Raw genomic sequence first — 26,587 nt, forward strand, 5'->3', positions numbered from 1 at the left:
TCCCGTGGGATGTCTGGAGGACTCATTAATTAGAATTTCTGAAGTGTCCTGGACAGAAATGGTCTCCCAAGTCCAGGCTCAATGTCAGTATTGACTTCTGCTTACTACAAGGGGCACCCCATGATTACAGCAGATGGATTTCCTTCCCCCACAGAATTCACAGCTGAGGTTAGGAAAACTGTATCAACTGTGAAGGGAATGGCTGAATCAGAGAAAAGACCCCTGTAATTCATTCTGGTAAGTCAGGGGAGAAGCCAGAAATCTCCTTGCTGTGGGATGAAGGCTGTAACCAAACCCTCTGAGCTATGGAGCCCACACCGAGCCTCACAACTCCTCTAGCCCAAGGATGGTTGCAGGTCAGTCCAGCAGTAAATGGCAGCATGAAAATGCTTTCTGGGGAGAAGAGACCATTCCACAGAGCCCATGAGACAGATGCCAGAAGTATTGCAGGACACCCAGAGCAAAGGCTTTGGTGAACAGATCCCATTTCTGTCCTACACCTTGTGATAGCACTGTCACACCAGCTCCTTGCTCCTCAGTAAGGCAGGGAGCAAAAGGATTTTAAAGAACATGTAGGAGGAAAGTAAAATAAAGACAATTTATAAATCAAAACAGAAGAAATAGCACAAAAACCCCTGGGAAGAATTCAGAGCTGGGCTAAGTTAGGATAATTAGCTATGCCTGGAGACATAACAAATTAGAGTCAGCAGAAGCCATTTTGACTTTTTTTTTTCCTGAGACAAAAAACAGTAGGTAAGGTGCTATCTTAAAAACGTATGTATATATCCTGTGCTCTTTTCCCTGTTCCTGTTGCCACAATTCTGGAGATACTGCAGCCAGATAATCACACCTCATATTTCATATTCTTGGGGTAGGATGATAGAGGAGCAGCAGACCATACTGGCAATTTCTTCTTACCTGAGAAGTGAGGTCCTTCATCTCCAGCTCAGAAAGAATAAGCTATATTTATAGAGGTTTCTCCACAGTCAAGAAATTGAAAAACAGTCAAGAGAACCCACTGAAGATTCATCCCACCTACTGTCCTGTCTCTTACAGTGATGGATGATTAGGGCAGAAGAGCTCATGCATGTCCCACAGCCTGGCTGTGCCATGTCCTTCCCCAGGCATATAGCCTTGACCAGGAAAAATACAGGCATCAGTTGCTCCAGGCTAAATGTTTGACTCCTATGTTTAGACACCAGCTCACACGCTAGACAAGTGGTCCTACTGCAACAAAATGCACCAGTCCCTCCACTTATCTACGTGGGTCTCCTCCAGCACAGGCAAAGGGCTCTGTCCTGTGCTGACAGCCTAGAGAGAGCAGAGTCAGTTCAGCAGCTGTCATGTCAGATTATTTGTTCTGAAAAGCACACGGCGCTTTGGGCACAGCAAAATGCCTGAAGGACTCAAAATGATAATCAATAAGAGCAGAGCTACAAGCTGGAGGTGGGCTCTGCTTCACAAGGACTTGAAAACAAGGTCAAAGAGTTCAAACATGACACTACAGCAGGTTTCTCATTCGGCTTCTTCCAAATACACCATATTCTGAAGCCAGGACTTTCCAAGCAATCAGTGAAAGCTAGCACCATAAATCCCTGGCAGCAAAGGAGTGAGTTGCGTTTCACTGGGTTGTGCAGAAGGCCTGGTCTTCTCCTCTTCAAGTCAATAAAAACAATTGCCAATGTCCTCTGCGGGTGCAGAGACAGGCTGAAACACATTTTGGAAAACAGTCCTTCCCCTTCTCTTTTTTGAGGGATTTTGCTTCAAATAAGAAAATAGCACTGAAAAAGTATTACCTCCACTTGAAACGCTGCCACCTGACACTGCTAACAACAGTGACCTTTTTACTTTTCCCTGCTTCAGCATGAAATATTAACAGTCTCCTCAAATTTGACAGAAACCAAAAATTTCGAGGGCATAAAATTGCCTGAACTGAAAAACAAAATGACCTATGGAAATGTGTGTAAGAAATACTTTCACACACATCCCCACCTCTTATTTTTCAGTGCCTTAACAGCCACACAAATCGCTTCTGACCCATGCAGGTAGAGCCACAATTAGTTTAATTACACAGTGCAGGCTGTTGTTCAGTCAATTAGACTTTTCCTTCCATCCACACCATTTTAATGACAGCCAAGTAGCCCCAAGGCTCTTGCATCTTGTTTAGAGCCGTGACCAGCCGATCAGGGCACAGGCAGACTCTCGGTCGATTTTCTGCTCGCTGCAGCAGCAACATATGCTTGAGCTTCCCGCATCCTGGAAAGCCGGAGGGTCTGGGGGAAAGCCCTCTGTGGGAGCCTGAGGATGCTGGCAAGGTGCTGGCCCCACATGGAAGCCACTCAGGGCTGGAGCACTGCTGTCCTGTCCAGCTGGGTCAGGCAGACAGGACTTGTGTTTCACAGCCCTCTCCGTGTTCTGCCCAAGACGCAGCCGCTGCAGTCACTCAACCTTTCATCTCCCTTCCCCAGAAGACAGGCAATTGCTTGGTCACAGGAGAGGTCAGCACTCACAGAGGATGTGAGAAGAAAGTAAATCAGTTGTCCTGGGTGATGGAGCTGCTGGGTGGCCTCTACCCCCACTCCGTTTTACACCCTCTTGCATAAGATCTAGGTTGTTGATGCCCAGGTCTGACCTGCAGCTCCTGCCCAATGTCCCTCTTCCACCAGCAGCCCGGGGTCACCCACATTGTTCCTAATAATGTGGCAGGTGAGATTGGCACCACACCAGAACCCTATCCACATGAGCAGAGGGGGCAATTGGAGCATGAGCCACATTTCACAAACCATTAAATGAAGGGATCATCTGCATGAGGTCAGAATACATCTTGCAGCCCCCAGCCTTGATCCCAGGAGGGCTGTGGCAGTCCCTCAAAGCCATGAAAAAACAGGTGAAGAACTGCTGAGCTTCTGCATCCTGCCATGCAGCCTCTTTGCCAAGGAGCATCTTCCTTCTGTTACACATTCAGGAGGAATGGGGTCATCTACTCCAATGCCCTCCCTGTCTCCAGATGCCCACTTGAATCTCCTCTGGCTTCTCATCCCTCAGGGGGAAGTGGGTTCAGATCCTGCTCCTGACCACAGACTGTGCTTCACTCAGCAGTGCTGCTCTCACCTGGGTGCCTGGGGCTGCCTTACGTTCTCCCTAAGGAAAGCAGAGTTTTGTGCCTTTTTTGAATGATGCAAATGATGCAGCCTCTGAGCCATTTTAGTGCTCTCATTTAAAGCTCATCCTGGCCCCTCAGAAGCTTCCTTAGGAAGCAGAGAGATGGCAGGACTCTTCCTTGGCTCCTGCATACTGTCCTGACGCAGCCCAAGCCACCACAGCAGGAAGAGGATCAAGGCCAGGCCACATCCTGCTCCCTTAATGGCAGTCTCGGAGCAGACTGCAGGCTTCCAGATTGGGAGAGACAGACAAATGGCTTAAAGGCATCCCTGTCTCCATCCTCCTCAGCAAAAGTACCACATTAAAAAGATTAAAGGCCTATTTCTGCTCATTTTAAATGTGCTGATTAAATTTAAAAGCATTTTTGCTTTTCTTATGCAGTGCAAGCTGTCACACTGGGATGCCAGTTTCATGATGTTGGTAGTTTATACAGCTTTGCTATGTTATTCTTTTGCCCTGCCTGAAGCAACACGGACATTTTTAGCCCAGCTTTCTTCTACAAAGACCCATCTGTCTGTTCCCAGTTACTTTTTGAGTTCAGTAGTGAGTTTCATCCATGCTCAAAAAAGAACAGCCATCAAAGATATCAAGTTCCTCAAGAAGTAGGGAATGGAGAGAGAGAAGAGCCTCAGGTTAGTGCTCCTGCAGAGGAAGGGCAGTGGGGAGATCCCCAGAGTGCCCTGCTGTGCATCAGGCATGAGCCAGGCAGTGCACAGAGCCAGGGAGGAGAGAGGCAGCTCCTGGGAGGGTAGCCTGGAAACATGGGAGACAGGCAGAAGATCTGAGGATGGGGTAGAGAGGGGGACTAGAAAGGCAGTAAACAGTGCCATAAGGGAACTGTCATCAGAGGTGGAGGTATAAAAGGACATTATGAAGAGAAAATCAGGTATCATTAGTTCTGTTGAGCAAAAAAAAACCCAACTCACTATTTCTCTTCTAAGACAGAAGCTGTTGTTTTGCACGTATTTCTCCACTTTTTTTTGTACACACAACCCCAGAGTAACATTCATTGGCCTCCTCTACCTGCTTTGTTCCTTGCTAAGGCACAACACCACTCCAGGGAGGCTAATGGAAAAAATCTTCCCAGTGCCTTCAGCGAGAACATCACTGGGACAGAAATACCTAGAAACGAACACAGAGAGGGCAATTTCAGATTTCTCACTTGCCTTGTACCTCCTGTGCCCTTCCTCACAGCCCAGCATGGTGTACAGGCACTGCCACCATGATGTGGGCAGGCATCCCTGCTGGCCTCTTCTCCCTTTCCCCCAGAGAGGCTGCACTGCCACAGCTCAGTTGATGCAGCCTGAGTTACTGCTCACACTGGCCACTACCTTACCAAAGCTGTGTCTCTGAGCTAAGATTTTAGCACAAATCCCGATTTGCAGCAACATCCTCAGAGACCATGGCCTTCACAGGGGTAAACTTCTCTGTCTTGCCAGGACTCACGAGTACCGTGCAAAAGGCACGGCTATGCAATATGTGAGAGTGAAGAAATTATAACTTCATACACACAGAGCTGGATTTGATGTACCTCCAGAGACTCTGCAAGTAATGTCAGTGCTTATTTGCTGTATTTGGCTCGGTATGCTTTGGGATTTTTTTTTTTTTTTTAGATGGTTGGTTTGGTTTTTTTAATGAAGTCATTGAGCAGAGGAAACTGAACAATATTAGTCTTGCAGTGGGAGGTGATGAACTTCACTGTGACCAAGGTCACAGCAGCTACTGAGCACCTCATTCAGAACATGGCACCTGTGAAAGTGCCCGTCACCACTCCGGCACATGTAATTCAGCTCTGAGAAAGACTACAGCTTCACACGCAGAGCATAACATTGTTTTCCTGCTGCAGCATAGCCAAGCCAAAGAGAAAATCTGTGTCCACTTTCAGATGCCAAATTGTTTGTTCTCCTTCTCCATGAAACCGGAGAGATAATTGTGCTCCAGAGTCCTGAGGCTGCCGCAAGGCTCCCTTTGTTCGTGTGCTTTTTTGGGGTGGAAAATAGAGAACAGCAGAGCCAGCTGCCTCTGCAGGAACCACACAACAGCATTGCTAGCCTCCAGCCCCTTGGCTGAGGTTTTCCTCAAAATAGCCCAGAAAATGTGCTCATTACCTGGTAAGAGCACCATCCCCTGCTGTCTAGGATCAACCTGCAACTAGCTGGTCTCTACTACTTAAACATTCAGATCTTCTCCTCACCCTACTTCTTGTGCTAAGCTTGATACAGCAGTGCAGAAGGAGCAGCTCTTCCCCCAGGAATCAGGATATCAGGAGATAAGGCAGACCAAGGAAAGGCTGTTGTCCACATTGCCTTGGCTGGAGACCAGAGCCAGATCTCACACATCCAGTGTGTGTACCAGGCTGCAGACCCTGACCCAGGAGGGTCAGGGACAGCCTTTACTTCACGAGCATCTCCACGGAGGCAGGCACGGCACTCGCTCTGTCCCCAGCAAACAGGACCCAGTGTTGTGGAGATGTCCACCGCAGTATAAGGACATTAGTTGCTTGTTTCTTGTGTCCATTAAGTTTCTTCAGAAGAAAACATATTTCCAGCTGCAGGTCTTCAGCCTGACTTTTGTTCTCTCAACAAAATCCCAAACTGTCACAGCTTCTCATGCAGGAAGAAGAACTGAAATTAAATGTGCTGGAGGTCTCCACCAGATGCTGGCAGAAACACAGCAAGGTCACTATCAAACTGAGGAGCCTTTGATATCCATGCTGCAGCTCCAAGAAGCACTCACAGGAGATGGGGAGCAGGGAGACGGTAGGAGGGGAGAGAGGAGATGTGTGGACGAGTTTGACCAGAAGACAGAGGTGAGATGGGGAGGCCTTCATGTAGGGAGTGAGTCACCTCCTTCAGGGTCACAGTCTCTTGGAGATAGATAGTAAGGAAAGGCACAAACACAGTCCCCAGAAACACCTCAGCAGCTGTATAGGCAAGGAAGCTGAACTCCACTGCCACAGACCACCAGAGCTTGCAGGGTCTCTGCAAAGGGGTGCCCAGAGCCTGAAATACTGTGTTTCGAGTTGATCCTTGGGGCTGCAGTGCATTAGGATGGGAAGGGCTGTCCCAGCCCCAGAGGAGGGGCAGCCAAACCCATGCCTGTTGTGTGCATATCACCTAACCCATCCCTGAGTCCTACCCACTGGAGACCCTCCCCAGGGAACTGGGTTTTCACATAAGTCCTGATACAGCATCTTTACTAAACCATCATTTGTGCTCACTACATCTCTCCCCAGTCCACAGGCAATTTAAGAAGCCCCCAGTACCATTTTCGGGTGATGTTTTGGGACTGTCACCTTTCCCCTCACTCTGCCTGGTAGCACCAGCTCCCCAAATGGAGGCAGGGGGCTGCTCACCCAGCAGGGAAAGGAGCAGCACCTGCAGGTCCTCCCCAGCCACCCCCACTGCAGCATGTGGGGATTGATGGCTCCTGCCCCACTTCTCCACTGCAGCAGAAACAGCCTGCCCAGACTGGGATTTTGCTCATAGTAAGGAGGTTTTGGAAGTTGGTTGCTGCACCTGCCTGTTAACACCAAGGGGAATCCAGTTAGCTCTGCATGGTAGTGACAGATGGGAAAAATACTACCTTCCCAGCAACTGCTGTCTTTCTTGACCAAGGGGACATTGCAATGGCAATGGCAACTGACAGAAGAAATTTAGGCATAACAGTGATGCAGCTGTGGGTAAAGCATAGACAACATCTGCTCCTGCTTTGGGCACCATGCCCACCTCACACTGTCCCAGCTGAGCACCAGGCAGGCAGGTCTGCTCCCATTTGCTCACCTTTCCAGCACCTTTTGGGAGGCAGAAGCCATCCTGCATCCCGCCTTGTCCTCAGGGTGCTGCACCCCTCAGCCCTATCCAACTCAGCGTGGATGAAAGAGAGCTCAGCACCTGTAGCAGCTCTTTCCCAGGGATGCTCCTGTGAGCATCCCCACCTCTGCTGCAATGTTCCCTTCCATGACCCCAGTGCTCATACCTCCAAGACAAGACACTGCTGTCCCAGTGGTGTCCCAGTGTCCTCACGGTGCCAGCCAGTGGTGGGGTCCTTGGGGTGAGTGGAGCTGTTCACGGAGACACCAGCCCAGGGATGCACACACTGACCCGCTCCCACACGCAGAGCGGAGCTATGAGCCCCTCCTGCCGCAGGGCCCTTCTCCCCCTGCCTCACCCCACACAGCTCCTCAGTGCCCATATCGACGAGCCCTTAATGAGCTTTGAGCTCACGTCCAGTCAAATCAACACCCTGCATGTCGCGGGTGTGGGGGTGGGGGACCCACAGCCACTGGAAAATCACACAGGCTCCAAGGGCACGGGCAGGAGGGAGGGCAGAAGCACGGACAAAGGGCTTGGAGCCAAAGAAAGGGGGAGTCAGCAGGTGAGTGGGTTACAAGGAGTTGGTTGCACCCATGTTGCTGCAGCGGGTCCCGCAAGGATGGCTGCAGCAGTATATAAGAGGCCGTGCTGCAGGTGCTGTGCACACCTCTTGCCCTCTGTGTTTGTGTTTTGGTCAGTGTCTCCACCGTTCTCCGCAAGCAGGGGTGGCTGCCTCCACGCTGAGGATGCAGAGGAAGGAAGGTTGGGTCTCTCTGCCCATGAGCTTCTCCTGCTTTCACACAGCCCTGCCTGACACAACCCTTGTACAGGGCCAGGCTTGCAACAGTGCAGCCCTGGGAAGGGGGAACAGGGCAGGTAGGGTTTAGGAGGTACAGCCGCAAAGGACACTGTGGTGTCACCGGTCAGGTGCATTACTGGCTGTGGGTCAGGCTTCTGGGGTGGAGGAGGCAGCCACAGGAAGAGGGATACTTCTCATTTGAAGTGTCAAGTACCATCCATCAGCCAAGCAAAGGAGCCACATGTGGATGACCAGTTGCTTCATGCGTAAATCATGTCATTGTCTCTTAAAGGGGTTGTGTGGGACCTCTATTTCCCTTTCCTTTTTCTTTCTGGGGCCCAAGATAATGTGCATCCACTGGGAATACAGAGAAGTTGCTCGCTAAAGCAACACGTGGGAGCTGCCAGCTCTGTCTTATTAGGGGCAGCATTGACAGAGGGGCAGGGGAAGGAGCCCTAGTGAATCAAAGTACAGTTCTCCCCAGAGATCACCAGCAAAAACAACACCTTTGCACTTCACCAGCTCCTGTCTTTGTGTGAAAGCAGAGCTAGGGACACTTAAATTAAGGACAAGTACATTTAGTGGCTTTCAGTGCTGCAGAGACAACACATGGTGACCTGGATTCCTCCCGTACCCCCCCCCCACATGTACAAGGGCTTGTTTCACCCCACTCGTGACATTGCACCAGCTCCCTGGGCACTCAGGTGGGCTGAGGGTACCGTGGCAATACCACACTTTTTATTCCTTGTTATCAAAACTCACGTTTTTTAAAGGTCCCCCCTGTCCCCTTAGAGCAGGCAATCACACCATAACCCACCACAGCTAAATCTAGCAGAGTTCACCTGCCAAAGCCCTTAACTCATACGGATGGGAGGGAAAACATGCTGCCTTACAGCTTCCTTGAGGTTGCTGCTCATGGTCCCATCTACATCTATGCTAATATCTTGTCAATGGGCTCTGTTTAAGGAACACATTTCAGGCTAAGTGGTCCCTGGAGGAACATAGATGAGGCAGCAAGACTCCCACCAGGTTATTTTGGCCATTAAAGGAGAAAGGCAGTGGTGCCAGGAAGGTTGGCAAGGCTGGAGAGAGGGAAAATGGAGAAAGGAAAGTATTTTTACTGGGTAGACCCAAGTGGGGGAGTTGAGAGCTGAGTGGGAGGATTGTACACAGTCTGGAGGCATCCTGACAAACAGGCATCCTCTCTGAGCTGAAGCAAATTCAGTGAGTGGTATTCCCTTCCGAAAGTGGGTCTTACAGAGCACCCTGATCCCTCTCCTCTTCCAGGGAGCCTGTGTCCCTCACACCATTCTGTGAGCTTGAGAACCTCTTATTTATCAGCAATAAAGTCAAAAGAGAAGTAAACTACATCTGTTTCAGAAATCTTTCCTTTAGACTCTTGTCTGGGATAAAAAAACAGCCAGTGAAAATGTTGTGCTGACCTTGCTCCCTGGAAACCTCATTCTGTATCTCTGCAAGTGAGCACAGCCTGCATGGACAGGGAGCATGTAGTGCAGAACAGGGAAATCATTACTGCCTGTTGTGCCATGGAGCACTGCTGGAATTGCTGCCAGATGAATCCCGCAGGAGCAAGATCAAGCCCCAAGCTTGGAGAGCTTTTTCTGTGGCAGGGGAGTTGGAACTAGGTGTTAGAACTTAGGTGCCTTTCAATCCAAACCATTCTGTGTTTCTCTGAATCACAACTCTTGGTGAAAGCAGAACTGGCAGAGGTATGCCTCCCCTGTCCCACGGGAAGTGTGCAGGCACAGCCCTGGATGTGTTGGACCATGTAGGAGGCTCAGTTCCCTCTTGTTTGCCCAGCTTTCTTTGCAGTTACCACAAGGCCCAAGCCAGGAAAGGGCTTTTTGAGTGTAATGCCATGTTAGATTTTCTTTGGCCAAACCAACCAAATTAGAGCTGGTACCTGCAGGTAGTTTCAGCGAGGAGCTGGAAGCAAAGACCCTGGCCTCCTTTTGTCACAATTAATGAAACATCAAGTACCAAGATATTGTAACTCACACTTTTCTGAGCCTGGCATTAGCCCATCCATCACTGTTCCCTCTTGGTCTTCAATCTCTCCTCAAGCCCAATTGCTGATGTGACACCTCCTAAAATAAAGAGAGAGACAGCAGCAGTTTGCTTGCAGGGTAGGTGCAGATCTCAGCCCTGAGGGAATCAGTCTGTTATATGTGTTCTTCACAGTTGTCCACACAGTCCAGGCTGAGGAACACCTGAGAATTGCAGTGGGTCAACTGGAAACACCAGTTACCATAGGAAGCACATGTTTTACTGGAAGCACAGCAAACCATCACCCCACCTCATGCATTTCTGCTCTTGGGAGAAAACAGGCCAGAAAGTAGCCATTTCCACTGAAGGGATAAAAACTGAATTTAAAAGCAATGGTGTTTTCTGTATCACATTTGTTGTGCGAGTTAGAGGCAGATGCAGGCAGTGAGTATCAAAGGCACTGGAGAGTAAGAATGTCTCTCAGCATCAGCCTGAGCATCACCTTCTTTTCCAGAAGAAAAGGAAGTGTGACCAAGAAAAGAAGAGACTCCATGGATATTTCATGCTTGGCAAGAACTAGACATGGACTGGTGAGCCCAAATGGATTTCGGAGCATGCCTTAGAAGAGAAGCAGAATTTGTTTGAAAAGATGGAATTTGGAGCTGCTCTCTTGGTTGTTGTCCATAAACATTCACGAAACTAAATTTTGATTCACCAGTGTGTTCTCAGAAAATGGGATCTTGGCAGGTACTCAGAAAAATACTCGCTGGCTTCAGTATTTGCATTTGAAGCGTTTGGGCTGCCACCTCCAAAGCTTTTGGTGGCTTGGGAAGTATCCAGCAAAAGAGCCCAACCCCACCATATAATCTGTGTGAGTAAACATAAGTACAAAGAGCGTTTTCTGAATAACAGCTATTGGACACGATGACAGTGGTGAAAGCAGCCAAATAATCAGGCTAGACATCTCTTGGTTTAAAATTCATTTGCAAAAATCATTAACACGATCATTGTAAAATAAGCAGCAGTATAATCACTTGAGGATAATTTTCAAAGAGGAATAGGGTTGCACTCATTGAAAAGGGCTGTTATGAGATACAAGGCTGCCTGGCTCTGACTAAGCCCACTAAGTCCACCACCTCCAAAGGGAAGCAAAGATGGCCAGCACAGCAGGGCTCTCAGGCATTGCTTTTTTGAGCCCAGTCCAAGGCCTGGTCTTCTCTGCTTTTTTGAGCCCAGTTTAAGGCATGGTCTTCTCCTTTGCAACCTCAGCAATCCCACCAACCTGCAGTGGGAGCCAAGCTGGCCAGCCTCCTTCCTCCCTGAGCTGGCTCAAAGCTCAGGTCTGGTCTGACTCCTGCCACCCAACCCATCCACCCTCAAATGGTGGTCAGTAGGGAATAAACAGGGAAAATGTGTAAGACCAGGGTAGGAAAAGCAGGACAATTCCTTGTGCTCAATCCTGCCAACTTCCACCCACAGGTGCTCCACATGACTCCCAACACGGGGGGCCTGTTGAAGACTCCTCTGGTGGGGTCTAGGGTTGCTTTGCCACCAGTGGCTGGACTATTAATACCCAGTAACACAATCACCTGCCAGCCTCACTGGCCTCTTCTCCCCAGGAAAGAAATTCAGCCTCTCCTGATCCTGGCCACCCTGTGTAATCACTCCCAGTCAAGTTGGGATGAGCCAGTCCTATGGCACAGGGAAAGGTCTTGCCCCATGTGTTTATAGCCCTCCACAGGCTGCCAGCCACGTTGCTGGGGCACACAGTTTCTATGAAATATCCTTTCCCTGGAAACTTGTCCAATACTTTTCACAGATAGTACTTTTATTTACAATTACCTTCAGCCACTGGTATTAAATCTACATTTATGCCGCTTGCCCCTGCAGCTGCTAGGAGCCCTTGGGAGCAATTTCATCTGGAGATGACTTATTTCAAAGACTGGGCATTTTTAAATCACTCCTGCTGCCAGCAGCACAAACAAAACAGAACATGGTGAAGAAATAAAAAATGTAAAAGAAATATGGCAAGAACAAAGCTGAAAATAAATACAAGAAAAGAAAAGGAATTACCACCCCTTGAGGAGATTAAAAGTGACCTGCAAAAGAAAAATAGATTGGGTTGGAGCACTTTTGTTCAGGGTTCACCTATCCATCTTTTTCCCCTGGAATACTCTGGAGACAGGGAGAACTAGTGAGATAATGTCACTGGATATACTGGCAGTAAGACTTTGTCAACAGTGAAACAGCCAAGTTCTGTTAAACTCAGTGTTTTTTCTGTCGTTTGTCCTGTGCACCTCACCTTAACTCATGTAGTTGAGAAACACCTGGGAGAAAAACTTCCTCTGCTAAATATTTATCAGCACTGACCTTTCAGTCAGCAAGCAAGACCTGAAGTCCAAGGGTCCCCCAGCACAAAATGAAGAAGATCAATCTGACAAGTCCTGGGAGAAGAGGGGATATTAGGTAGAAGAGAAAGAAAAGGCCACTAAAATAATATCCATGCATTCAAAGGGGTCATAATGGCATTTTCCCTACTCTTTCTTTCTATTAAGAGCCTGTATCTCCAGTTCATGTGGCTAAAATTCTACTAGCTGTATGACTATTTTTTCCATTTGATTGAAATAAATAGGGCTGTACATGTGGAAATTTCTGAGAGAAGAGAAACACACTGCTACACACGGTGTAGCACGTCTGGGACTTCTGTCAATGACTGAAGCACAGTGAAAGCTGAGCCCTCTGCACCCTCACGTCTGCTTCCCCAGCCGCAGCACAGCTGGAGGTGGTGCTTCAGGATGGCCCACACCCGTGGGAAGCCCACCCTGTCCTCTGATGGGGCTGACACCTACAGCATCTCACCGTGACACAGACTCAGCTTCCTGCCGGGCAAACCAGACCTGAGCTGCCCTTCCAAGGTGTGAGGTTTAATTACCAGCACCCGCTGCCTGGCAGCTGCCAGAGAGCTCTCGAGCTGATTGCTGTTTGGTCTCAAAGCACTGCTGAGAATAAGACACCTCCCTGTGGGCTTCCAGCTTTCTCCAGAGGTGCTCCAAAGGCCAGAGAACCCAGAGTGCAAGAATGCCTGGGGTCCAGGTGGCACAGGGACACTGAGGTTCCCACGTGGCCCCAGAGACCATGTACCACTGGTGTCCGTGGTGGGATTTGGGAGCAGATTCTAAGTGTGGCAGAGTCTCCTCTTGCCCCCATCTTCCCAGCTGTCTTCCCTGCTACAGGGGTATCTGAGTGAAACTGGGTGTCCAGTGTCCCTGTGATATGCACCTCCTGCCCAGCACACCAACAAGGAGCACGAGGCCCTGGGAATCAGAAGCAGGTGACATTAGGGACACCAATCATGGGATTTCTGCAGGGAAAAGGACTTCTGGTAGGACTTGTGTAACAGCAGTACCTACCCACCGCAGGGTGTTCCCTTAGGTCTTGCCTACCCATAACTAACCAGTGTTGCCCATCTAAATCAAAACAAATTAGGCTAAATTAAACCAGAGCAGCACACTTTGAAAGGATTATTCCAGTTTAAAGACCATTTGGGTAATAAATGGACATAGTCACGTTGATGAAAGCGGGCCTGTATCTGCAGAGTGTTTTGATAAATGTAGCTAAAAAACCTGATCATCTTTCTGTCAGTGAAACTGCTGTCACAAGGGACTGGGAAGATTTAGCTCTGTTGCTTCTAATCCATCAAAAACAGTGTGAAAAGTAACATGGTGTTCAACTTAGCTCAAACTTGATCCTGATGGACTTAATATAAATTAAAATTAGTGTGAATGGAACATAAATAGAAGCATCCTCACATACTCTGGAAGATTTAACTGAAATCACATACTCTGTTAAACCAACCTAACTTTAAAGTCAGTGTGCCCTTAGGTCTAGTTGCATCATTGGTGTAGCTCATATGATTTTTTCACTCTTTACTAAGAGGCTTATGCTGATAAAAGCTCTGAGGTAGACACTTTAAATCAGCATAAGTACAGTTATACTGATGCAGCTTATGCCACTTCCCAGTACAATTGTATGGCAATGCTTTCCTACAGGGAGAAGCCTTATTGCACAGCTGCGTTTGACCTCAAAAGCACAGGAGTGGGGGGAAAAAAGTGATAGATGTGGAGGAAATATAGGACAGATTTGGACATGAGATGCAAACCAGGGCACATTACCAACAGAGGCAGTATAACCACTGCCCATCACAGGTGCTCCATCATGATAAGTACATGGGCCTTGGAGACCAAAGGAGAAGGAAGAGCAAAGGCCTGGCTCCTCTGTGAAGTGCCACAGAGGTGCAACCTCATTTATCACCACATAGGAAGCCACAGTGCTTGCACCGACAGGGAAAATGTCTCCAGCCCGCAGCCTTGCTGCTGCTCGCCCATGTGATGCACACAACCAGAACTAGCCCTTGTTTGTAGCAATTGAGTTTCACCCCCTCCGGGGGAATTGCTCCTATCGATAGGATCGGACAGTGGGAAATTGCTTTGCCATCGTTTGATGTGTCTTACGTCAGCCTGCCCGAGGGACTTTGGACAGAACAGCCAGAAGGTGCTGCTCACAGTTCTGCCCACAGTAAATCACCCTTCCCTTCCTTCCAGAGAGGGAAGAAGTTTTGGAAAGTTTTACCAAGATTACAAGTTAACTCCACTTATAGTTGAAGTCCAGAAGCTCACAAACTCAAAATGCCAGCAGCCACGCATTTACTCACCAGCCTCTGTCACAACCTCACAGAAGTGATGTAATTAAGACAAAACCTACCAAAGCATAATTCCCCCAGACACCATAACACACACACACATCCTCATGTGGAGATCTGCAACATCTCAGGTCAGTATCTACAACTTTCCAAAAGGGACCAGTCCCTTTTGCCTTCTTCTTCTTCACCTGAAACCTCACAGGTGCACAAAGACCAAAAAGCAAAGGTTTTGCTGCTGCCTCACCTGACCATAGGCCACTGCAAATGCTTGGAGAGACACCCCAGAAGTAATGATGCAGGTCAGCATCCTCCTGCCCTAATCCCAGCTGCCCAGCTCCAACTGCCAGGAGGCAAGGGAAGCAAGAAAGTAGGACTGAGCTCAACAACCTCCAAATGCAAGGGAAATGCCACCCCATGTCTTGAACTGCAAAAGAGCCTGAGCCGGGTGTCTTACTGAAAATAATGTAAAATTTTAAGGCACCAAATCATAGAATCATAGAATAGAATCACAGGATCAGCTGGGTTGGAAGGGACCTCCAAGATCATCAAGTCCAACCCTTGATCCACTACCACCGTAGTTACTTCTAAAAGCTGGATCTTTTAACTGTGAGCTGTGGCAGGTAACTCATAAAACAACAACAACAACAACAACAACAACAACAACAAAAGAAAATTAATTCCGAGTATTTTCCCAACTTATTGATGTAAAATCAATATGTTCTGAAAATATTCATATATCCTCTGCCCACAGGCTCTGAAAAAACTAACTGTGTCTGACCACACTGCTCACCCATGTGGAGACACACACTCCCACGCTTGGGCTCCTGGACAAGGAGGTTTATGGGTCAGGATGACTGGAAGCTGATCCTGGTCTTCTGTCTTACTTGGCTGGCAGCTTATGCTTGAGGTAAGGTGTAAATGAGGTGTAAAGCTAAGCCTTGCAAAAGCCTTTTGGAGAGGGAGAGCCCAATGCTGGTGATGAGAGGCAAACACACATGGGACAGGATTGCATGGGGCACAGGAGAGAGAATTCCACCCTGCTACATGACTGGTATATACATCACACCAGTGCAAGTGGAGCTATGCTCACCTAGCCTGTCTGGGGTATTCATACCTCATTCAAAAGCATAGCACAGAAAACTAACACTGCCAAGGTACGTTTTCCCCAAAGTTATGAGATTAAGCCCCAGCATCAGGCAAGTTCCCACTGCCAGACTGCCTCCCGCCATCCCTGCTAACCCAGAGGCTAACCGAGGGTTACTGATTTATACTGCTGTACCTTGCCACTGGTGGGATTTCTCTTCAGCAGCTCCTGGGCCCCCTTGTGTGCTGCTTGCAGCACCTCTGCTTCTGGAGAGCCTGGTCAAGAAACACCGGGCTACAGTTCTCAGGTCATCCTCCCCTCAAAGCTAGTGCGTGGGGAGGCAAGTTCATGTTGCACAACATGGCAGCGGCCCTCCTCCAGGATATGGGAAAGTGACAGGTTGCTTTTATGATTGGGGGTGGGTTTATTCCTCCATGAGAAAAAGAAGCTTATTTCATCTCCTGTTGAAAATACGAGGTCGAGAAAGGCACCAGATGGCCTGTAATCTCTCATCTTTCTCCAGAGACCACTATCTACACCATGGTACAACAAAAGCTGCACACTCGATAAAGCATGTTTTGGAAAAGTTTAGTGGCCACTGGCAAATAATGATTCAGTGAGAGCACGCCTCCAGTCCAGAGCAGCCATCCCAGTCAGCTAGCGGGATAGAGCTCCCCATCCTGGCTGTAACCCAGGCTGGGCAGGAAACAATTCTACTGCCTGTAAAACAACAACAGCAACAACCACCACCACCACCAAAACAGGAGAAAAAAAATCAAAAGGCCATTTCACAGAATGGTCTTGGCATGTCACCAAAAGCAAGACAGGATGGAATTGCCCACAACTGGCTTTGCACAGACATAGAAAGCATTTCTCCCTGGGAATCCCCTTTCTTTCCACAGAGCTTTCCAAGTTCAAGCTTGACAAACTGGAACAGACAGCTCTGAAAATACATGTCCCCCTTTGCAGTCGTGGGTCAGGGATTCAAAACAGACCCAGGATCGTGCTCCAAAAGCAGTTGAGGAGGGAGGGCTTATTCGGGGTTTAAAAACAACACAAAGCAAAACAATCTCCCCACTGCCACCTCAAGCACTGTTAGAGACATTTCTTCTCTTCCCTTGGCCCCAGCAAGAGGTTCAGGAATAAAGACTTTCACTTTAATGCCCCAGCCCTTCCCTGCAGCCCTGCATAGGAAACTGGATAGCAGCATATGCACATCTACTCAGCCTCTCGAGTCTTAAATTTTAATTCTTACTTTTTGACAGCATGTATAATTTTATCTCGTCCTTTGATAAATGTTACTCCCCTCTTACTCTGTTCAAACATGGCTTAGCTAACTAGTAAGATGTTACTGTACATAAGCACGTGTAACCTAATAAAGCAAAGGACCTCAAGACCTGATGTGTTCTATACCTGCATGACTGGCCACTGTCTCTTTCCTGGCCCTCGTTTGCTGTGCACTCAAGTCACTTTGCACATCTCTTATTTCTACATGTGCAAGACCCACCTCCCTTCAACATGGGGAAAGCATCTTAGCAAATCCCTCTTGCCACACAATAGGGAAGCAAAACTCAGGGAAGTCCCCAGGTTCCAGCACAAACCACACAGCTGCTGCAGAACACCCATAACTCACACAGCACAAACACAACCTGAGAAGCCAGTCTATTCTTCTAAGCAAAAATGCCCTTTTTTCCTCCAGCTCAGTCCCTACTGCTCTTTGTCCTCTCCTCGCCCTTGGCAAGCTGCAATACTTGCACAGGGTCAAGGGCAAATCAAGAGCTTTGCTCAGGGTGGAGCTGTGGTTCCAACCCTTGGTAGCTAACCCCTGCGCCAGGGCTGTGGTGGGCGTGGCTTTTCTCCACTCAAAAAGTAAAGATGAGGGCTGAAGGGAGGGCACAGCAGCATCTCCAGCTCATTGGGAGCTACAGCAGGTCACTGTCCTTTGCATGAGGGCTACCATGGTCACCTGGGGCAGGAGAAGGTTCAAGAGCCAAGCCCTAACCAAGATGAAATGCCACTGCAATTCTCCTCCCCAAAAACTATGTTTAGGGCTGGAGTTATGTGAATTGAAGATATCCTGATGCTGGACAAAGGTAGAAGTGCAAGAATTGCTGTAAGAGTCCTCCAGAGCCTGGATACATCCTCCAGGTCCAGGACAGAAAGGGCTCACAAATCAGCTGCAGCCTCAGGGCCATTTGAGGGCACCACAATGTCTCCCTACCTGACCAAGTTGCAGGGGGCAGCAGTTCAGTCAGATCAGGAATCACCTTTATTCAGATGAGGATCTAAGGGAAGAGGCTCAAGAACTACACATTTCTCTTTGGGAAAAAGAAACATGTCAGAAGGGCACATACAACCTCTCTGGCTGGGAGGGTACATAAACAGTGGGAGGAACACAGCAAGGAAATAACTCTTAACAAGTTTTTTGCCTTGTTTGTCATTTGTTTTACCTTTCTTTCTTTAAATTTTGTACAACACAAGTTTCCTTCCTTTTTTTTTTTTCCTTCTATCACTGTTGAAGGAAGAAGGGTAGAAAGGTTGAAGCAGAGGAAACAAATAACAGGAAGGAAAGAAAGGAAGAAAGGAGAAGGATAATGCAAGATCTTTCTTTTGTCTTGGTACCTTTTTTAGTAAACTGTTTCCCTGGGTTTTCTTTCTGGAGAGAGGGATTAAAACAACCTTTTTTAATAGAAAAAAAAAAAAGGGAAAAAAACTGAAAACTCAAAAGTGTTAGTTAAGTGCTTGACAGATGTCTGTCCTCTCTTCTATATAAAGTCTTTTTCTTCCACCTAGGAGGAGCAGCACAGTATGGCCACCTGGTACTTTCTCTTGGACTTCAAATGCATTGTATCTTGGCATGTTACCAACAATTACAGGGGAAAAGTAAATTACCTCCCTCCCCTCCATACCATCCCTTCAGTACTGTATTCCTAGTGGTGGGCAGGACAGGAGCAGTTTCCCATCAGACTCAGATCTCCAGAAGAGCTCAAATCCAGGGGCTAATGGAGACCTGTCAGATCTGTCATATGCATGCAGCAATGCCTGAGATCTTTGTATAAGATTAGAAAATCATTACTTGGTCTCTAACTGTGCTGGGGATCTTACACCAAAAGACATCGGCATTTTCTCTTGTTTCCTCAGCTGGGTGTATCTAAGTGGTTTTAGTTTTTAAAGGAAAGGGAATTAAACAACTCTGGGTCACTGAGATTTCCCTTAAAATTCCCAAAATTCTGTCAATCCCATCCAAAGAAACTGGATTCATTTCCTGATCCTGGGAATTCTGGAATTGCTTTCAGTGGGGACAGCAACACCTCCTCTGCCTTTATTAAAATAAGCTGCTTCCTGGCAGAAGTGGGTGCTACTATCAGATTATACATCAGCAACAGAGGAACCAGTTCATGCAGTATTTATTTTCAATAACACAGCCCCACATTTGTGCTCAAAACTGAAAACCGATTTATCTCTATGTAGGATTTTTACAGTTTTGCCCAAGTGCCTCAGAAAAGGAGTAAACCCATCTCCATGTCTTCTCTCCACACCGAATCATGAGTAACATTGCTGGGAGGGGGAGCAAAAAACACCAAACTACTTACCTTGAGGCCTGACTGCAAGCCTCTAGATGCTAAGCTCTTCCTGCAATTACTGTTATGAATGTGACATTCAGCTCTTTAAAAAATAAAAATAAAATAAATGGTGTCTTATGTGGTGCTGCAGCCCTTTGTAGGGAACATGAATGAGATTTGCCAGCTCTCTCATCCTTCCGCAGTAAAACATCTCCAATCAAGTGATAATGTCCCAGAGAGGTACAAATTCTGATACTTGACTTTCAGTGTTCATTTCGCCAACAGTTTGTAGTTTTTAAAGGAAAGGAAATTAAATGGGGAAAAGATTGCCCTATGCTAATTCTCCAGTTAAACTCACAGGAAACTGCAAAAGATAAGGTTCCCATAGCAATTGGAATAGGTACCGAATTGCACAGATGAGGCCCGATTTCCCTGCTTACTTTCAGTGCTGGTAGCTTATCTCCACACAGCACAGGGAAAAGCAATTACTTGGAACAAGGGAAAGGAGCCTGTGGCATCTGTGATTCATTCTGATGGCCATTCTTTGGCGTGGTTGGATGCGCCAATATTGCAACACAGCCATGCACCAGAGCGTGTACCTTCGACCACAGCAAAGCTCTTGGGGGGAACCTGCCACTGGCCTTCCTTGTGGTTTTGGCTGTGAAATTCTGATAGGCATTCAAGCAGCATTTGACAGGGAGTTTTACAGCTCCAGCCTCCACAGGACAGAGTCATCTGGCACCGCACCAAACCCTGCATCCAAGCACAATTCCTCCCAGCCATCATCTCACATTTTTGACTACCCTGGCAACGACAAGCCTTTAATTCGACACAATCTGCTTCCAATGAGCCCATCTTACCTATTAATTATGCTTTATCTTGCCTGAGCTAATGATTATTGCGCCCAATTATGCCTTCCTTATCCCCTGAGCAGTCACCTGCAGCAAAGCCAAGGGAGTGAAATCATTCTCCCACCCTCGCCCCAAAGCTACTCTGCAGCACTGACCCAGGCCCATCAGCTCCTTCATTAATTCCTCTACAAAATGCCCCAGCAGCACAGTTAAATTTGTGGGCGTGCAGTCCCCAGGGTCTCATTTCTCCCAGCTGTGATGCAGCTCTTTTTTCCCCCCTTTTGTTTTTTTTTACCAGCTGCTCTGAGACTTTTCTTACACTCCATGAATTTTCTGAAAGAATTGTCAAATATTCATCGGTTTCACTCTCGGATGCGTTTTTACTGGGCCGTGTAGTTTTGACCAAGAGCAAGTCCCCTAGGTAGTTATTCGTCACCCACTTTCCAGCCTGAGACTGCCTTGAGATCCATCATGAACAACTACGATTGCATCAAGCACCCTGTCACTCCCTTCCCTTTCAGTGACAAGCTAAAGCTGTAACTACTAACACTGCATCCTCCTTTTTGTCATTGGCTATGATATGTTCCTCTCTTCCTCATACATAGGTGACCTAGCAGTGTATTTTCCTTTGTTATCCTCCAGCTTCTTATGTACTTCTGAACCAGCTTACTTATTTCCTGCACTAACACCCCATCATTTTGTGCTGTTGCATCCCTCACTTGGCTCCTTCACACCTTTACTCCCTTCTCTCTCTCACCACTGTGGTTTCTTTTCCTCCTCTCAACATGAATGCACCTTTTATTTTCTTTTTTCTTTTTTTTTTTTTGGTTACTGTGTTGTTTTTCTCTTCCAAACCAATGTCAGTACTGAAGGACACTTCTAACAAAAGCATGTTGCAGTCTTCCCAGCTACTGGCAGGGTGAGTTGTCCCCAGGGTGTCAAAAGAAATACTGTCCCCAGTGGGCGCAACCAGCTGGCTGGAAGGAGAGGGCGTCCCAGATGCTTCTGTCTCAGATGTGAAGGAGAGAAGGGAAGTGCCCGGGAGAGAAAACAAACCACTTTGGGAAGGAGAGAGCAAATCAGTCTGCCTTAGAAGTGGGTTTCTCTCTCTGTGATGCTGAGCACCTCCTGGATCGGAGGAGACCATCCCTGGCGCCTCGGTTCGGACAGCCCCGCCACGTGCTTCTTCGGCTGCGGCAGATCCTCTGCCGGGGAAATCAGCTGCATCAGCCGCTGCGGAGAGGAAGTCTCTGTTAATTAAGCTGATAAACAAACTGAAAGCCAATGGTGATCCACAACCATTGCTGGGGGCAAAGGCATCTAGAGAGCCACTGCTCCCAGCTCCCTGCTCCTCTCCCGCTGAACCGCTGTGAAAGAGAGAGGGAGGAGAGCAGGCTAACTTCAGCTGGACTCCTCACAGACCCGGTTCTGTGAGGGAGGATGCCAGCAATTAGCACCACAGCCATTTTCTGTGGCAATGGAAGAAAACACCATAAAGCCCTTTTTTTTCCTATACCAAGCAGCCATGCTTGCCATTGACTTTGGTGAGAGCTGTGAAGCCTTTTGGATGGTCTGATCATCAGAAAGTGCTGTGGTCCAAAACAGGGTGGTAGGTGATAGCTACCTCAGTGGTATTTCCCAGGTTAAGCAGTTCCTCTGCACACTGGTTCCTGCCCCCAAACCATCCCAGCTCCTCTCTTCCAGCCAGCCAGACTGCGATGGTGAAGACAGGGGTTGTGAGGCAGCTCCCCGCCCTTAGCTCCCTCTGCCCCGCGCAATGCAGGGTGCTACAGGTTGTTCCACACACACATATGTGGTGTTGTGACAGCTTTGGGGAGTTTATTCTTAAAAAATGCAAGTATCTTCGAGCTCTTTGGGGAAAAAGTGCTGGCTTACAGGGACAGCTGCTGTGAATTTCTGGTGTTACTCATCTGATTTTTGAAGTCCCTCTTGTGCCACATGCCTTTCTGAGCTCCTGGTCTCCTCCCAGAGCCAACCAACACTCAGTGTCCTGCAGCTACCTGCCAGGCTCCATGAGGGAGCGTATCATTTCCCCGATGAAAACTGGCTTTCACAGTTACTAACTTTTTCCATCACAAGCTGTTCAGGCCAGTGCACGCTCCTCCCTTGCAGAGTGCATCCCAGCAGAGCAGCCAATTCATCCATGACTCGTTGGATTAATTTTAGTGCTCCCATCCCTTGTGAAGTGCCTGCCAGAATCATGGATTTTGTTCACTTATTCAAAACTATTTGCCCCATGATTTCTGAAATTGACCTTGGTCTGCAGCTGCTTTGTGAGCAGTTGATTGTGAATTTTCAGTCTTTGGAGCTTGAGCTGCCTTAATCAGACACATTAGGAAACAACATTTGTGTTTCTTGGTCAATCAAGTATAACAACAGGCATCAGTTTGTTGCAGTGACTGATCATAATTACCAATTACAAACTTGCTTTCAGTGAGTGTTTTGCAATATTCAGTTGAAAGGCACTGTTCCTGGAAGCATCTGTGCCAGGAAATTATTTCACTACATTTCTGGGGTGTGTCTGGTAAAAGAGAACAGGTATATTTTGGGAAAACTTGTTTTCAAAAAAGGTGCAAGTATTCCAGGAGGTATCATGTGGCTGGCTTTGATTCTGCCCTGAATCGACCCAGGTTTAGCAGCCGATTCCTTCCCGCATACCTAAATCACATCTTTGGAAGTTCCTTCATACTAATGTAACTGAGGGGTCCCTGGAAATTACAAATAATATCATTTAAACCAGGGCAAAACAGAAAAACCCTCCATCTGAAACAGGCCACATCAGTTCCTCAGGAGTGCTCTGCAATAAACATTAACACTACTCACAGCAGCACTTCTGTCCAAGGGCTTGAAGCACTTTGCCAGGGGTGAGAGATATTGCTTGTTTAGCAGGCATGACATGTGGGCAGTTACATCAGTGACATCTCCACGTCCTCATTTAGACATATAAAGCCTCTGAGCCATGGGGAGTCAGGTATGTCACCCACCCAGTCAAACTCTTCAAACCAGCCAAGGGAAAGGACAGATGCATCACTACTAAATGGCCCAGAGCACAGGAGAGGGCTGTAAGAGGAAGGACTAGAGGTCTGAACTTGGAGCAAACCATATCACAGCACCTTGGCACAAGATTCACCTGCAGTTCCTCACACCGTACAGTTCCCAGCTTCCTTCCAAACTCATAATCTCTTCATGTCTCCCAACAGCAACCAGAAGACTGTGGGGTCAAAGGCATCTAAACAGAAACTATTTCAGAGCTTCATACTTCTCCTCTACCTTCCTGCCTGCATGGTTTATGCCCCTCTCAGTGTTTCACAGGAGACTTTAACTGTTGCCATTCCTGTCTGGGCCTTGTCCTGTATCTTTTCCCGAGCCTGGGATAGGAATTAGCCAGCTCTGCCATAACTCTTGTCTCTCCCTGTTGACACACCTCCCAGCCAGCAAATAAGAGCCCGTGTAGGCACAGATTCACCTTCCTTGAGACAGTGGAGCCAACCAGAACATCCTGCAGCCAGCCCATCCCTGGATGTGTTGGCAGCACAGGGTCTCCATGACCCCACGATGTGACCATCACACCCACACCACAGCCACAGGGATGCTCCCATTCCCTGTTCACCTGCTCCCTCTGCCCACCACAACCCCCAACCAGCTGCAGTGAGGACGGGGAAGGACCAGAAGAGAAACTGTGTAGAAATTTAGATGTACTGTACATCACTCAGATCTTTCTTCATGGGTCAAGTGAGGTGTCATCTCCATGACACCATCTTCCTAAATACAGTTTTTCCTAGGACAAGAAGAAAGGTGTCTACAGTGAAAGATGACAGGCTTGGGCACAGCACAGGGTAAACCTTTACAGTTCTGTGAGCATGTCCTCTTTAATAACTCTGGGTAATTTCTTTTTTGAAAATAACATAGTCCTGACCCAGGAATAAAAGGGACAAGAAGTAAAGGCAAAACAGATCCTGGTTTTGCATTGGGTTTGCATTGCAACCTACTGTATATATACTATATATATATATGTATGTATATATATGTATATATATTGCACTGAGTATGGTGGTGCAACACCTCATGAAAGACTTTGGACATTTGATGATCACCCTGGAAGCTGTGCTGAGACACTTCAAGCCCTCCAAATTGCCAACAAGACCTATAGAATACACTGGGGAAGGGCCACTCTCACCCTCCCTTGCCTTCTCGCAGGAGAGATATGCCACATGCATCTTCCCTGGGGCCCTTCCGTGAGCCATCTGGGGGAAGCAACAGCAACATGCCCAGTGACCACAACCCCAGTACCTGCTTCAGCGGTCCTTTGGTCTTCAGGAGGATGAAGATGGCGTAGAGAGGAATACAGACCATGGAGGAGAGTGCCATCAGCCAGCCCAGCACGTAGCCCCAGGTTGGGTACTCGTAGGAATTGTTGTATTTCAAGGGTGTGTACTTGATCAGGGAAAACAGGAAGACACCCTGAGGAGCAGAAAACACAGACTTAAACAGAGAAAGGGAGCAGCCAAGCCCAGCAGCCTGGCCACCCTGCAAGCACCATCTGTGTGGCAGTGAGTGTGTGCTGTCTTGTATGAGCTAGAGTAGACCTGGCTACTTGGTGGCAAGCAGAGTTTGGTGCATGCTGGCTGCACAAGAAGTTACCTCTGAGCCAGGGCCAGGCATCTCCACAGTGTAAAGCCTTCAGGCTTCCTAAGAGTTCAGTGTAAGCAAAGTTGACAGCAGCTTTGAGGGTCCAGCAACATTGACAGCAATTTATTCATATCAAAGCCAGGAATTGTTGTTCTCCCTGGCAGAAGCCCTCCAGAAGTAACATATGTGGGCAGGGATTTACCCATCCCAGGGCTCTCTAGCTACAGAGCTTTCAGATGATTTGGGCTGGCTCAGGCTTGGTTTGAAAATTTCCCTGATTTTCAAGTCCTGCTGGAGCCTAAGGATGAAGGACTAGGAATCTTTTGTAAGTTGTAGCTATATAGATCCCATCTGTGTTCCCACTGAGGTCAAAGAAAACAACTCTCAACATCAGATGCAGGAGCAGAATTTGGCTCAGAATTCATGTAAAAAGCCAGTGGAGCAAGACTGGACATAAATTCAAAACAGGCAAGAACTTGCCTGACATTGGGTGCATTTTCTTTAAACACAGTCACAGAAGCTTTACAAGTAGTTTAATAACATAGAAAGCTGTGGAAAACATTTCCGAACCACAGGCAATCCCAGGAACACAGGCTGAAGCAAGTATTTCAGAACAGGGTAATTCTCACTAGTCTTCTACTCAAAAGTAATTTGACCAAACCTCTCCAGGCTTTTAGGATATATTTCCCTTTGCCTTCACAGTAAACAAGTGGCTTTTCAGGCTCAGTTAGTTGTCCAGGCAAAACATAAGGCTTTACTTTACGAAAGAAATAAATAGCCACCTCAGCTGTGGACAAGCTTTTCCTTCTCCATAGCAGTTTGAAAAAATTACAGCAGCACCTTGGAGAAAAATCAACCTTTTTTACTGGGAGCTCAGGGGCCCAGAGTAACATAAGATGTTGCCATAGTTGCACTTACCAAGCACAGACCCGGGGTGAACACCAGCCAGCAGATCTTGATCAGGGGCCACGGCCGGAAACCAATCATGTCCTCAACGTTGTCGTAGAAGCGGTCGGCACCTTGGCCACCAACCATCACAGAGACAAAGTCAGAGGTCAGATCACTGTTGTTGCCTCCAACCACTATTCACATCAGATCCCAGCTTCCTTTATCCTTGGTGTTTACTCCTGGTAAAAACATGGCTACCCTAATAATAGAGCGGCAGGTGGTGGGCTTTTCTGGCGTTGAAAAGGCCCATCTGTGGCTAAATAGAGATGGAGGTTTTTAACTTCATCCATAAGTTGTCAGAAAGCTTGACATAGAAGAAACACACAGTCCCTCAGAGAGCAGCAGCTGTGAGGGGATGCAGCCCATGTACTGATAAGGGCTGGCACAAGGAAAGGAGGAGTTGTCTGGTTTATAGATCAGCAAGGAAAAGCTCTTGCAGGTTGAGCACACGGGATTACATGAGTCCAGAGTGCTAAGAGGAACAAAGAGAATAGGGAACACCTAACAAAACCCTCTCTTTGTAAACAGATATGCTCTTATGCCTGTCAAGAATCCCCCCAGAGCTGGGCATGACCCCTGTCATCAAGCGCCTGCCTTCCACAGAACACTTAATTTTTGGCATAAACTGCAATCCAAATTCTTCCAGAAACCAAACCTTCCATCTGTAAATGCTGCTGTACTCTCCAATGAGAGCTGTCCAGTGGACGCCTATCTCCTTCTTTTCTCCTCATTAATTTCACTTACTGAGTTATGTTGTTCAGAGTATGTGGGACCCACTTGAATCTCATGGTGCACTGGAGGGGGATATACCTCTGAAAAGCATCTGAAAGTCCTGCCACTGGCTGGATTCTAACCATTGACTCTTTCCAGCCCAAGGCACAAAGAGGAAATGGATGAAATATCATACAGAAACAACATAATGCAGATGAACTTCAGCAGACCTTGTAATAAGCTCTAGGGCATCTTCAAGGATCAAGAGCCTAATGTTGGCCAGAAAGATATTTAAAAT

At 47.7% G+C, this 26,587-nt stretch overlaps 2 protein-coding genes across 6 annotated transcripts in view; both read right to left on the minus strand.

Moving 5' to 3' along the window:
- The window catches only part of LOC127469966 (sodium- and chloride-dependent GABA transporter 1-like), a 34,249-nt gene extending 24,242 nt beyond the window's left edge, over positions 1 to 10,007 (minus strand). Inside the window, exon 1 of the mRNA XM_051784957.1 lies at positions 9,796 to 10,007. The gene's annotated coding sequence lies outside the window, so the exon portion shown is untranslated. The remainder of the gene's footprint in view (positions 1 to 9,795) is intronic.
- Positions 10,008 to 18,956: 8,949 nt separating this feature from the next.
- Positions 18,957 to 26,587, minus strand: part of SLC6A12 (solute carrier family 6 member 12) — a 49,920-nt gene continuing 42,289 nt past the window's right edge. For all 5 annotated transcript variants that reach the window (XM_051784948.1, XM_051784949.1, XM_051784950.1 and 2 more), the window contains 3 exons: positions 25,549 to 25,649; positions 24,292 to 24,462; positions 18,957 to 21,213 (listed from right to left, as the gene is read on the minus strand). In XM_051784948.1, coding sequence (XP_051640908.1) covers positions 21,070 to 21,213; positions 24,292 to 24,462; positions 25,549 to 25,649 — 416 coding nt within the window. In that variant the 3' untranslated portion in view covers positions 18,957 to 21,069. The remainder of the gene's footprint in view (positions 21,214 to 24,291; positions 24,463 to 25,548; positions 25,650 to 26,587) is intronic.

Source organism: Manacus candei, unplaced genomic scaffold, assembly GCF_025592945.1.
Source record: "Manacus candei isolate 608988 ecotype Guabito, Panama unplaced genomic scaffold, ASM2559294v1 h1tg000018l, whole genome shotgun sequence".
NCBI lineage: Eukaryota > Metazoa > Chordata > Aves > Passeriformes > Pipridae > Manacus > Manacus candei.